This window comes from Centruroides sculpturatus, unplaced genomic scaffold (genome assembly GCF_000671375.1).
Source record: "Centruroides sculpturatus isolate CEXI.00-Female unplaced genomic scaffold, Cexi_2.0 scaffold662, whole genome shotgun sequence".
Lineage (NCBI taxonomy): Eukaryota > Metazoa > Arthropoda > Arachnida > Scorpiones > Buthidae > Centruroides > Centruroides sculpturatus.
In genome coordinates, this window is record NW_019385051.1 from 413,771 (window position 1) to 427,131 (window position 13,361).

General features: G+C 30.5%; 2 protein-coding genes across 2 annotated transcripts; both read right to left on the bottom strand.

Moving 5' to 3' along the window:
* Positions 1-179: 179 nt before the first annotated feature.
* On the bottom strand, positions 180-7,972 carry LOC111633955 (glucose dehydrogenase [FAD, quinone]-like). The gene is made up of 11 exons (XM_023378609.1): positions 7,948-7,972; positions 3,996-4,198; positions 3,731-3,920; positions 3,519-3,650; positions 3,307-3,428; positions 3,066-3,233; positions 2,630-2,777; positions 2,391-2,551; positions 910-1,087; positions 615-837; positions 180-330 (listed from the first exon to the last, which is right to left on the bottom strand). The coding sequence occupies exons 1-11, from the start codon at positions 7,970-7,972 to the stop codon at positions 180-182; spliced, it is 1,701 nt and encodes a 566-aa protein (XP_023234377.1).
* Positions 7,973-8,692: 720 nt separating this feature from the next.
* Positions 8,693-11,873, bottom strand: LOC111633956 (glucose dehydrogenase [FAD, quinone]-like). Its single transcript, XM_023378610.1, has 11 exons — positions 11,783-11,873; positions 11,517-11,719; positions 11,252-11,441; positions 11,046-11,177; positions 10,737-10,858; positions 10,501-10,668; positions 10,284-10,431; positions 10,049-10,209; positions 9,652-9,829; positions 9,340-9,562; positions 8,693-8,849 (listed from the first exon to the last, which is right to left on the bottom strand). The coding sequence occupies exons 1-11, from the start codon at positions 11,871-11,873 to the stop codon at positions 8,693-8,695; spliced, it is 1,773 nt and encodes a 590-aa protein (XP_023234378.1).
* Positions 11,874-13,361: the final 1,488 nt, after the last annotated feature.

Here is a 13,361-nt window from a genome sequence, read left to right on the forward strand (position 1 = left end):
TAAACATGAAATGTTATGGTCAAATTATGTATAACAAGAAAACAGCCATAAAATGCTTCCAACAAAATCAAGAAACTGAAGACAATACAAGTATTAGATGGAAACAAATGATTGTTCAGTGATAAAATTATTCGATTATGTACAGTACAACTGAATAGCGGTATTTTCAAAGCTATTGTTTATTCGTGTGTATCTTTATGAAGTAGATCATAGAGAATCATATCAGCAGCCTTCTCCCCAATCATGTAAGTTGGAATGTTCAAGTGTCCAGTTACCACAAATGGCATTATGGAAGCATCCGCTACTCTTAGCCCTTTTACTCCTTTGACTCTGAAAAAGATATAAATAACAATTAAATTTCTGAATTTAATACGATTAAATATAATCTTAAGTTTTCAGCCATAGCTAGTTTCTATAAGGGCAAAACCATTTGTCAAACTCAATTTATATTGTCTCCTTTCTATCTTCCAGTGTTATGACTTGTAACTGATTCAGTGTAAACAGTGAAATTCTTATATTTTAATAAGATATTTTCAGAACTTAATTAATAATAAACAAATTACGTATTTACCTTAAATAACAACATATTTATAAAGTATTCGAAGAAGACTTACTTGAGCATTGGATCAACCACAGTCGTAGGATCATCATCACTTCCCATTTTACACGTTCCACAATAATGGTATATTGTAAATGGAAGTGTTGTTGCTACACAAGTGAGATATTCGTCAGTGAATCTCTTGTAATGTTCGCAGCCGGGAACACTGACTGGAAGAGGATATACTCCAAATTTTCTCATTGCTTCCGTGGATGCCATTTTCAGGCAGTACTTCAATCCTAATTATTAACTTATTAAATGATTCTACATAAATTGTAAACTTTTATCAGAAAAAAAAATATATATTTTACCTTCAACAGCAATTTTTAAGTCGTAAGGATTCGAATAAAATTTGAAATCAATGAGTGGATCGTCATGAGGATCGCTAGACTTGATGGTAACGAACCCTCTACTTTTTGGACGTGTTGGATACGAAAAACACGATATTGTGTCAATCGATGTAAAGGGTTCGAACATTGTTTTCCATACCTGAATAATAATAATAAATTTATATAATTTTAAAATCATAAATATGGATAGAAAATTTATGAAACGAACGTATTTAAATAAATTTTAGACTGTGGGTGGAAAGTAATTAGCCATTGAAAAATTGCAATAACTTTTATAATTGTAATGCAATTATAATAAAATTTAACAATATGTAAGTAAGTCAATGTAGTTTTATAATTCCTGAATTAGTGATGTAGGCAGTGACTGTGAGAGGCTACACTCGCTGTGGTGCAAATGATGGCCGAATGGTTTTCGGTTCAGGAGTGAGCTGATTGCTGCACGCTATTAGACATGGAAATCGGTGTTTGTTGTGCAAAAATTTACGGAAAAGACTCGTCATTCCACAACCCATTCGGGTAAATGTCAAAAATTATTATTCGATCCTAAAATGACCACATGTTCAGTTACGGATGCAGAGAGAAGTGTCCATCCATCCATATCTCGGTCAGAGAAAAACGTGTCATTGTTGGATTGCGCCGATTCCTTCATGAATTTTAAGGTTTGTATCTACATTGCTTTTTAACAGTTATATATCAGATAATTTTCATCATGTTTACTGTAGAAGTATAGAAATTATACCAATTTCTCAATGGCTAGTTAGTTCCACACACTCTATATACGACATCTTTAATATCTCAGGTGTTGTAGGTGAATAAATAATATTTTGCCGATTATATCTTTATCAGTTGCAGATGACAGTTGAACGGGTGCATATTATGAAACGTAAAATTCGGTGGATTTCAGTGTTGCAGACACTTTAAACATGTTTTCATGTTGATATCTAAGCCAATACTTTCGTGGGCAATATGAATCCCAATTCTTTACTGTTGTACAAGTTTCCATTAAGCAGTAAAGTTTGTTCACGGAATTTACGTGCTGCTATTCGTGCATTTCGTCTCGATTTCCCATAAAGAATAATGATTTCGCTGTATTGTTTGTTAGTTTATGACATTACCACCAAACTACCAATCAGTACATTGCATTATAACTACATGACTTTATACTAGCGATATGGAAAATGTGAGCTGCTATACGATTTGTCAAGATATTTTAATTTAAATCTTGTTCTTATATTTGGAAAATTTGTCTATTTTTGTAAATATATGAAATTAATTTTAATGAAAACATCGCAATCGAATTGATGCACAATATATAGCCTATATACTCAGGCAATTCTGAAAAATCTATTTTGCACCTAGATAAACGTTAAAGTAAACACCCTATATATATACAGCGTATATATTATATAAAACTTATAAAAAAATTTATAAAATGAACTTACTTCTTCATTTAGATTTACCACGTGTCTTAAAACTGTTCCTTTATCCGAAGCATCCGATAAAGTAATCCATAATATTTCAATATCTGGCCAATCAGGTTTATCATTATATTTAGAATTTACAAATCCAATTGTTTCAATTCCTCCTAAAGCTGTCAATGGACCTAAAGTAACAGAATAAATAGATTATTTGAATATAGGCCTACCCGTGTTAAGTGTATCAGCGTTTATTTTAATCTTACCTGTGCCATTGACTAAGAATTCATTATAATATGGTACTGTAACCCGTTCAGCAGAGTAAGTGAAAGCTTTTGCTCCAAAATTTATACCAAGAGTAGATGGCTGTTCTTGAAGATTTCGTCCAACTGGTAAATCCGCTACAACAGGAATCTAAAAGACTTGTGTTATATTTTTATATGCAAAGAGATAATAGAGAGGTTGTGGCCGACGTTTTCAACGCGAAAACGTGTACGTCGGACGTTCAGCGCCGCTTTCCTGTTAGCCTAGAAGTTTGACAATGGCGTTTGGAACGTCGAGCATGATTCCACTGACGTTCCAAACGCCATTGTCAAACTTCTAGACTAACAGGAAAGAGGCGCTGAACGTCCGACGTACACGTTTTCGCGTTGAAAACGTCGGCCGTAACCTCTCTAATGTTAAAAATTATATACTTATTACATCAAACTTCTCTAAAGTATGTTTTGGTCCAATCCCTGATAGCATTAAGAGTTTTGGTGAATTGAAAACTCCAGCAGATACGATGACTTCGTGTTTGGCGTAAGCTTCGTATAATTTTCCGTTGTGCTCGAACTTAACGCCATAAGCATGTTTATTGTGTATCAATATCTATAAATATAAAAACGTCTTTACTTGTTAAATTCCTTAATAAATATATAAACAATAGGATAATATACGTTACTTTGTGAACGAATGCTGAAGTTAAGATCCAAAGATTTCTTCGACCTCTTACAGGATTAATATATGCTTGAAGAGTTCCCCAACGTGCTCCTTTATTAATGGTTCCTTGAGGCGGTTGAAACACTGTAACACATTATATAAGCATATTATATAAATATGAAATAAAATACTTTTTAAAATATTCTAAATACCATTTATTTCCATGTACTGTACCTGTCTGAGGCTCTGCATTGAAGTCTCCAATGCCATAGCCAATTTCTTTGGCTGCTTTTAAATAACCTTCTGTTATCGGTGCATGAAATGGTGGAATTTTGACAACAACATTTCCACCAACACCGTGATAGCCTGTATTGTGTATTATTCTTATTAAATTATTTCGTGTTTTATAAATTTATATATTATATATAAAGAGGGTAAAGATTTACCATTACGTATTACGTGGTAATCTCGATTGTCTTCGACTTTTAGAAAATAAGGAAATACGTTATCCCAATTCCAACCTGTGGCACCATGTTTTGCCCAGTTGTCGTAATCCCTTTTGTTTCCACGCACAAATAAATTATAATTTAAAACTGTGCTTCCACCTAATGCTTTTCCCGCTACAATTACATGTTGCTGGAATGGAATAAATTCAAATTAATTTCAGAGGTAAGCTTACGTTGTACAAATGTTTTATTACGGATTACTTACCCTATTTTTAAGACCTTGAGCTATGGTTTTACTAGGCACACTTGTAAAATTCCAGTTGTATTTCGTTAGAGCTAAATTTAGAGGAAAAAGTGGAACTTGAGAGGTTATAGGAACCATTTCTCCTGCTTCTAATAGAAGAACTTTAATGGATGGTAGTTTCGAAATCCTGTTGGCTATCACTGATCCTGCTGTTCCTGAACCGACTGTAGTAAATAAAAAGATACTGATATAGCATTTTACTGTCATCAACGAGTCAATAAAGTGAGGATAAGTACTGTAAACAAAGCTACATCTTTCTGTTTTGTAATTGAAATTTTTCGTATACTTATACTCTAGGCTAAGACCATCTCACGATAAATAAACAACTTTATACTTTTTAAGAAATATAACTTTGTCAGTAATAAGTTATTTTACTTTCTCTGGTGTGTATACATAGTTTGTGTGCTCATTGTTTTTTTTTATGTAAGTTCTCTATTGTAATAACATTTATTGTATTATAGTTGACTGAAGAGGGGCAAAGCTCGAAACGAGTACAAAACAATGTACCGTATCGGCTCAACTAATAAAAGAACTTGATGGAAAACTTGCCATGTGTCTTTGAAATAAAACACAATACTAATGTTTACTACGCCAGAATTAGGGGAGACCGGGGCAACTTCGGCATGCGGGGCAAGTTTGTCAAGCGCTTTTTTTTAAAACAAATTAAAAGGAGACTTTGGTTATAGGTTAGGCAGTTGAGTTTTATTGGTGGCTTGTTGAGTGTAGTGTTTTTATTGTTCTCCAACAAGCGTAGTTGAATTATCAAGCAAATTTTCATTTTCGTTCAATTCCATATAATATTTTTTTTCCATTTATATTGAATTGGCAGGTTTTGTTATAATTCCATGATAACGAAAGTTACTTTTCCTGTTAGAAGGATGTAACTTCAACTTATTCACGTGGCCAGATCGTGGCTTGGCATTCTGTTCTCAGGGTTGTACTTAATGTTTCGAAATCATGACTAGCGGGGTAAGATCGGCAACATAAAGCCACATTAGAAGCAAAGGATAAAAATCAAACAGATGATAAATGAAAACATGTTTGCATTTGTTATTCATGTATATATGTCTTTGAACTTGCATTTCGTTGTAATAATATTAAATGGGTGTTGGATTTGTATTTCTTTGTTTTAATAGTGAATTCCAACTTATACATTGTTAATAACATAATTTTATATACGTGCCTATCTTGCCCCATTACTGTTGCCCCTATACCAGGGGCAACTTTAATAAAAATAATTAAAATAATTACAACTTTACAAAAAGAGAGAAGTTGCCGATCTTGCCCCTATACCCGGGGCAACTTCGTCAATTTCTCTCTTCTTGTAAAGTTGTAATTATTTTAATTATTTTTATTTCCAAACTGATTTTAACCAGTTCTATAGTAAGGTAACATTCCAATAGACAATATGCAAAGCTTTTTTTTCAGTTTACAGCAGTATTTATTACACAAAATTTAAGTAAAGCTTAACATGCCGATCTTGCCCCGGTCTCCCCTATAAAACAGGACACGGTTTCAGAAAACAAAAACAAAAAAAAGGTAACAATGGTTTTAATTGAAAGTATTATGTATAAATATAAAGGGTTTAACGTCTAATTAAATTAAATATAGATAATATAAGCTATATTTTAAATTAAAATTGCAAAAATAGTTATGAATGAAATAAAAAACACTCACCTATAATATAATCAAATACATTATGTTCGGCACAAATAATACAAAGCTGCAGAAACAAAACCACAGAAACATAATTTATATTTAACATTCTTATGTTAATATAAATAGATTCGAGTGTATACAGCAACTTAACTAACACTTAACATTCGATAAAGTGACAATCGAACGTTTAAAATATAATTTATTAATAGTAAGGAACTGGAAATAGAACACATCTAAAAACAAGATATGTCGGTATTAAAGTGTAGCAGACAGTTTATTGCTCTTGCTTATGATAATTAGATAATTTATTTAGATATATAAACGTGCATATCTAATAATGCTTATCAAATTTATTCTCTATCTTAAAAAGTATTCTGCATAATTAATGTTTATTCGTGACTGTATGTATGTAGATGCTGTGTATTTAATCTACCCTTAAACGTTAAAAGTATGGCATTTATTTCAAAGGAAACGTATTCATCTATCTGAAAACACCTTTTATTTGGCTGCAATTTGATAAAAATTGTAGAACTAAATTCACACTGTCGTCTGTTCATCTGTCTGTCATTAATTCATCTCAGAAACCGTGTTATACGGATGAAATCCGAGACCAGTTTGTATTTTTATTACATTTTATTATTACATTTTTATTACTTTGTCTTTGTTTCTATATCTAAATTGTTCTAATGTACTGTACAGCACAAAAGAAATCTGCATTGTCTTTTCGTGGGCCAATTTAAAGAGCCATAGGGTTTGCAAGGCCTCCTCTGACAGAATTTCTTCCGGATTATCGGGTGCTAGATTAACGAATTTTTTAATAATTCGGACACTTTTAAACACTATCTATTGTAGATATATAACTAGAGTAATTATGTAATAACTTATTTATAGAAAAATCTGAAAATCTTTAATCTCATTAACTGAAAACATCACTTAAAAATCTTCATAAGAAGTGTTTAATTAAACGTTATTAATCTCTATTGACACAGTTTAAATTTATTAAGTAACCTTATTATTCAAATTCTCAACCACAATTAATTGAGTTAATAGAGTTACAGTAATGTATAATATAATATTAAATCAAATATAAAAATTTATGATAATATTAATGTATTTTTAGATCTTAAATAGGTCAATATTTTGTATATTATTCGTTTTTTTCATACAGTAAAATCAATGCCAAAGATATAAAATTACGATGAATTTGAAGTTATTTTTATTACTTATTCGTTTAAGATTTAAAGATTATTAATTAATTAAACGTTAAATTAATGATGATGATCTAAATAATTTTCTGCCCTATAAATTAGGATCTTCTTAAAATTATAAGCTGATAATGATTTAATTTTAATAACCTTATATTTAACGCAATATAAATGATGATGGTGGGAGTGTGCTGAAAATTTTCTAGGTAATGGCAAAGCTTAGAGACACATAGAGTAAAACCTGTGTAAACTGGAGCCGAATATTTGGCAGGTTTCCATTTTCGACAGATTTTACTTTAATTACATTAATAAATTTTTATTTAATTATTTAATTTTTGGGATTTTTTAAGACAGATAAAGTGTCCCTTGATTGGAGGTGTAAGAGGATGTTTTACTCGATCCCAAAGGGTGGTAAGTGTTCCTTTCGCCCCCATGAAATAATAATAAACAATATAAGTGTAAATATTTATTATTTTACAAAATAGAGTTATAATTATTTGTTTTAATTCCGTAATTTCGATGGTAACTTTATTGTTGATTTAATAACAAAAACATTGAAGTATTTACTGATTATCATAGAGTAATGAGTTGATATATGGCTCCAATTTCTTAATTATTATAATTTTCTTTGTACACATGTACACGTAAATTATTACGTTAATAATTATTAATGTTAGAAGTTAACATTCGTTTAGTTAAAGAAATGTGTCGTTGTATATCACCGTTCTACTTAACTTTCGCCGTTTACAACTTTATATAGGTCAGGTTAATAACCACAAACAAAGGTCATTTCCGCTATAAACTGGCCTTGAATTTAATAGTATTAATTTTAATTATAATTTCTTACTTCTCCCATTTCTCTCTTCTTATAATTATTTATTTTAAGGTGCATTTTATTGTATAAACTTGGATTTTAAGAATTGACTTTATTAAGAAGTAAAAACTATTTTATCGGCATATTCTTTATGTTAGAATCTGAATAAAGCAGTTTAAATCGACGAAAAGTAGGTTTTTACATTAAAAATTATCTTAGGTTAAGTCTGACTTACTTTTTTCTTGGATCAATAATTTCATTATATGCTAATGCTTTAATTTTAATTGAATCGTTCTACTAATACTTTCTGTTTTTAAAGTAAAGAACGTTCCTTGTCTCTTTTATAAGCGTATTGAATGATTTCCAAATTCAGGTTAGCCATTATTTTAATTAATTTATCACTGACTACTTAACTGTCTGTAAGTGTATGTGTGTGTGTGTTTTAAGATTTCCCTCGCTAAAAATTTTAAAATAAATACAATCCGTTTTCTTCTCTTCCCGTTAATAGGAAAAAATGACAGGAAAAGACATGAAAATAACTGCATTATATACATTTTATATGGCATTAGTATCTACTCTTTGCCTGAAGACTGTATATTGTTTAATTATAATAGTAATACATCAATTACTCTTTGGTAAATAGAGTAATTAATGTAAAGACTACTTAGTCTGAATTTACTTAGACTACTTCTCCAAAGAAATCTATATTTATATAGTAAGTATGTGAATATAATATATATACAGGGATGCCACTGCCAAATTGCAACAGGAGAGAGGAGAGAATTGTATAAGTTTATATGAACTATTGGGTATATTTAAGTTAATTAACAGTGGCATGATATTAGAATCAACGTATTCTTAAAATATTCCAACTAAATCAATAATTTAGAGATAATTCTGTTGACTATATAAAGTATTAGACTGAAAGGATACATTATTCAATCATGCAATTATTCAATTATGAACAATTATAAGGTATTTTATTTGTGTTCATGTTTATGTTTATGAAGTAAATCAGACAGAATCATATCAGCAGCCTTCTCCCCAATCATGTAAGTTGGAATGTTTAAGTGCCCAGTTACTACAAATGGTATTATGGAAGCATCCGCTACTCTTAGTCCTTCTACACCTTTAACTCTGCAAGATATAAAAAAATTATTGTTTTACTGCCTCAGTCGAAAAAGTTTATGATAATTTTTCTACAGAAAACTTACAGTAATTTAATGGTTGTGACTTTTAATTAAGTACAGTACTAGAGCGATTTTAATATTACAGAAGGAAATACAGTCGACCCCGCTATAACACTGTTGATAATTCCGTTTTATATGAATTCCATGTTGTACGAGTCACTTAGATTTTACAAACACGTGTGTCGGGCTGTGAACGGCTCACGCATTTGTAAAATCTAAGTGACTCGTACAACATGGAATTCATATAAAACGGAATTATCAACAGTGTTATAGGGGGGGTCGACTGTACAGTATGTTCTTATAGAGTTTCTGAAGGTTTAAACCAGATAAAGTTATAATGATAGATCTTAATTCTGCACGCTTAAAACACTAATCACAATATTTTTAATTGTAAGATAATTAAAATATATATATTCATAAATTTTCAGAGTACTTACTTGAGTGTTGGATCAACCACAGTTGTAGGATCGGCAACACTTCCCATTTTACACGATCCACAGTAATGATATACTGTAAATGGAAGTGTTGTCGCTACACAAGCGAGATATTCATCAGTGAATCTCTTATAATGTTCGCAGCCGGGGACACTTACTGGAAGTGGATAAACTCCAAATTTTCTCATTGCTTCCGTGGATGCCATTTTCAGGCAGTATTTCAAACCTAACAATCGAATTATTAAATAATTTATTAAATTATGATGATACAACACGTTATAAACCTTCATCACAAGTAAATTATAATTCTCTTACCTTCAACTATAATTTTTAAGTCATAGGGATTCGAATAAAATTTTAAATCAATGAGAGGATCGTCGTGAGGATCGCTAGATCTAATGGTAACGAATCCTCTACTTTTTGGACGTGTTGGATACGGAAAACACGCTATTGTGTCAATCGATATAAAGGGTTCGAACATTTTCTTCCATACCTGAAAAATAAATAAAAATTACATAATTTTGATAAATTAAATATTAATTAAGGGGAGATTTTTCAAAATACTGAACAAAAGAAATAGACTTGAAAGATTCTTTGATCAGAGATGTGATGAGATTCTCGTAATGATACAGTCGCACACAAATGAAGCAAATGCATTACCTTTTGTATATAATGTATAAAACTTCTAAAAGAAAATGTAAAATAAACTTACTTCCTCTTTTAAGTTTGCCGCGTGTCTTAAAACTGCGCCATTATCCGATGCAGCTGATAAAGAAAACCATAACATTTCAATATCTGGCCAACCAGGATCATCATTGTATTTAGAATTTACAAATCCAATTGTGTCAATTCCTCCTAAAGATGTTAGTGGACCTAAAGTAAAATAATAAATACAATATTTTATACATATGCAGTATTAAGTGTACCAGTGTTTATTTCAATCCTACCTGTGCCATTGACTAAAAATTTATTGTAATCCAGTACGGTGATACGTTCTGTGGAGTAAGTATATGATTTTGCTGCAAATGTCATACCAGAAGTGGATGGCTGTTCTTGAAGATTTCTTCCAACCGGTAAATCCGCTACAATAGGAATCTAATACATTTATGTTAAACTTTATATTTGTATATAAAGGATAAAATTTGGAAATAATATAATTATTACATCAAACTTCTCTAAAGTACGTTTTGGTCCGATTCCTGATAGCATTAATAGTTTCGGTGAATTAAACACTCCAGCAGATATGATCACTTCGTGTTTGGCATAAGCTTCGTAGGTCTGTCCACGGTGTTCGAACTTAACACCGTAAGCATATTTGTTCTGGATCAATATCTATAAATATAAAAGTTTATTTATTTAATCCTTTATATAAAACATAAGTACAGTACATGATGAGTTACCTTGTGAACAAATGCTGAAGTCAGGATCCAAAGATTTCTTCTACCCCGTACAGGATTAATATAAGCTTGAAGCGCTCCCCAACATCCTCTTCTATCAATAGTTCCTTGCTCTGGTTGAAACACTGAAACATTTGTATATTTTATAAATTTGAATTAATTAAAGTAGTATTAAAATGACTGTGATGTCGTTACTTCGTTCTTTGAAGCTCCTTTTGTTTTCTCGCCCAATGCAGAGTAAGTTTACGATCACGTATAGTAATATTTATAACATAAAATTAAAAATAGAATATATATTACGAAATACTGTACCTGCCTGAGGCTCTGCATTGAAGTCTCCATTACCATATCCAATTTCTATGGCTGCTTTTAAGTAACCTTCTGTTATTGGTGAATGAAATGGTGGTGTCTGTATAACAACATTACCACCAACACCGTGATATCCTGTGTTGTATATTATTATCATTAAATCGCTATATGATTTAAAAACAATTTAGCACAATTGAAGAAAGATTTACCATTGCGTACTATATGATAATCTCGATTGTCTTCGAGTTTTAGAAAATAAGGAAAGACACTTTTCCAGTCCCAACCTATGGCGCCATGTCTCGCCCAGTTATCGTAATCCCTTTTGTTTCCACGTACAAATAAGTTAAAATTTAAAGCTGTGGATCCACCTAAAGCTTTTCCTGCTATAATTCTATTTTGCTAAATAGGAATAAACTTGATTTAATTACAGACGTTAATTTATTCTCTAGAACTGTTTTACTATAAATTATCTACCCTGTTTTTAAGACCTTGAGCTATGGTTCTACTAGGTATAGTTGTAAAATTCCAATCGACACTCGTTCGAGCTAAATTTAAAGGGTAAAGTGGAACTTGAGACATTAAAGGAGGCAGTTCTCCCGCTTCTAACATAAGAACTTTAAGGGATAGTAGTTTAGAAATCCTATTGGCTATAACTGATCCTGCAGGTCCTGAACCAACTGTAAAAGTAAAAGAAGGTTATAGAATTTTAAAAAAGAATGAATAGTGTATAAATCACTCACCTATAATGTAATCGAATACATGTTTATGCTCGTCACAAGTAACATAAAGCTGCAGAAAGAGAAAAAAGGGAACATAATTTATGTTTAACATCTTGTGCTAAATAATAATGGATACGACGACTTGTCTAATACTCAATGATTGGTAAAGTGACAATCCAACGTTTAAAATGACAGTTTAAATAATAAGGAACTGGAAATATATTGCAAAATTTAAAAATAACTTATAAGTCAGTTTTATTAAAGTACACGGTTTGTTGCTTTTGTATATTGTAATCAGATAATCTACTTAGATATACGAATATGTAATACGTAAAGAATGTTTGTAGAATTTCTTCTGTGTTTTAAAACGAATTATTAATAATTAATTGCATTTATAATGGCTCATTAATATGTAATCTTGTGCATATATATGTATGGGGGAGGGTGTATATTCTTATAATCAAAAAACTATCAGAATTAGAATGCTTGGTACAGTACATGAAAATTCTGAATGATCAGTGCGACATATTCATACTTATAGTGTTTTCTCGGCTTTAGTTCTGGTTTGATTTTATTTGTATACGATACGGAAGTGCAAATACTTGCTATAAACAAATATTTTTTTAATTACAATTTCGTAACTATTTATTTATATAGAATTTAAAGTAATATTTCAGTTAAAACATAAATTTTTACTCAGGTCCGAACTCATGTTTGTCAGGAGATTCCGAGATGAAATCTTGACTCCAATTATTTGCTTGACTGTTCCTGTTAACAATTTTTTTAAATGTCCATTAGTGTTTTCATCGACCAATAAAGCAGAAAATTGGTGCCAGTCAACAGGCAAATGAATACGTGAAGGTATAAAAAGTTTTGTACCTTAATTTAGAAATTCCTACATTATTCATACTACAGATTAATATATATTAACACAAACAACTTACTATAGAGATAAGATTTATTCTCGTATATAATTTGGTCTTAGTAACACATTTTATACAAAGATTTTTATGCAAGATAATGGTAAAATTTAACGATTGGAGAACACAAATACTTGAAATATTTTTATTATAAAATAAATTCGACATTAGTAGTGTTAAAATGACACTGTAAAAAATGCAATAAATATTTAATTACTAAAGTACAGTTTTTATATAAACACAACTTAATAAAATGACAATATACTCTTCGAAACGTTTAGCAGAAACATCTTTGTTTTAAGTTTTTAAAACTTTTAAAACAAAGATGTTTCTACTAAACGTTTCGAAGAGTGTATTGCCATTTTATTAAGTTGTGTTTATATAAAAACTGTACTTTAGTAATTAAATGTTTATTGCATTTCTTACAGTGTCATTTTAACACAGTGGCGTGCCATCATTAGAAGCGGTGGAAGCGCCGCTTCCCTCGTATTTTCTAAAAATAAATATTAATTTTAATTATATGAAAATAATCGCACAATATTTTATTATAACCGCATTATGTATCTTATTACAAATTTCTATACTATACGTGAAAAAAAATTGCTTTTGTATATTCGAATATTAGTGGCAGAGTGGAATCTCTGAAATTTTCAGATTCCAAAAAACCAGATTTGCGCATG

Excerpts from the sequence above, each read along its gene's own strand:
- LOC111633955 (XM_023378609.1), bottom strand. The coding sequence starts at position 7,972 with ATGAAATTATTGATCCAAGAAAAAA. Across the intron at positions 3,429-3,518 it reads CAATGCAGAGCCTCAGACAG|TGTTTCAACCGCCTCAAGGA; the intron begins GTACAGTACATG and ends AATGTGTTACAG. Across the intron at positions 331-614 it reads GTGGTTGATCCAATGCTCAA|AGTCAAAGGAGTAAAAGGGC; the intron begins GTAAGTCTTCTT and ends TATCTTTTTCAG.
- LOC111633956 (XM_023378610.1), bottom strand. The coding sequence starts at position 11,873 with ATGTTAAACATAAATTATGTTCCCTTTTTTCTCTTTCTGCAGCTTTAT. Across the intron at positions 10,859-11,045 it reads CAATGCAGAGCCTCAGGCAG|TGTTTCAACCAGAGCAAGGA; the intron begins GTACAGTATTTC and ends CAAATGTTTCAG. Across the intron at positions 8,850-9,339 it reads GTGGTTGATCCAACACTCAA|AGTTAAAGGTGTAGAAGGAC; the intron begins GTAAGTACTCTG and ends TATATCTTGCAG.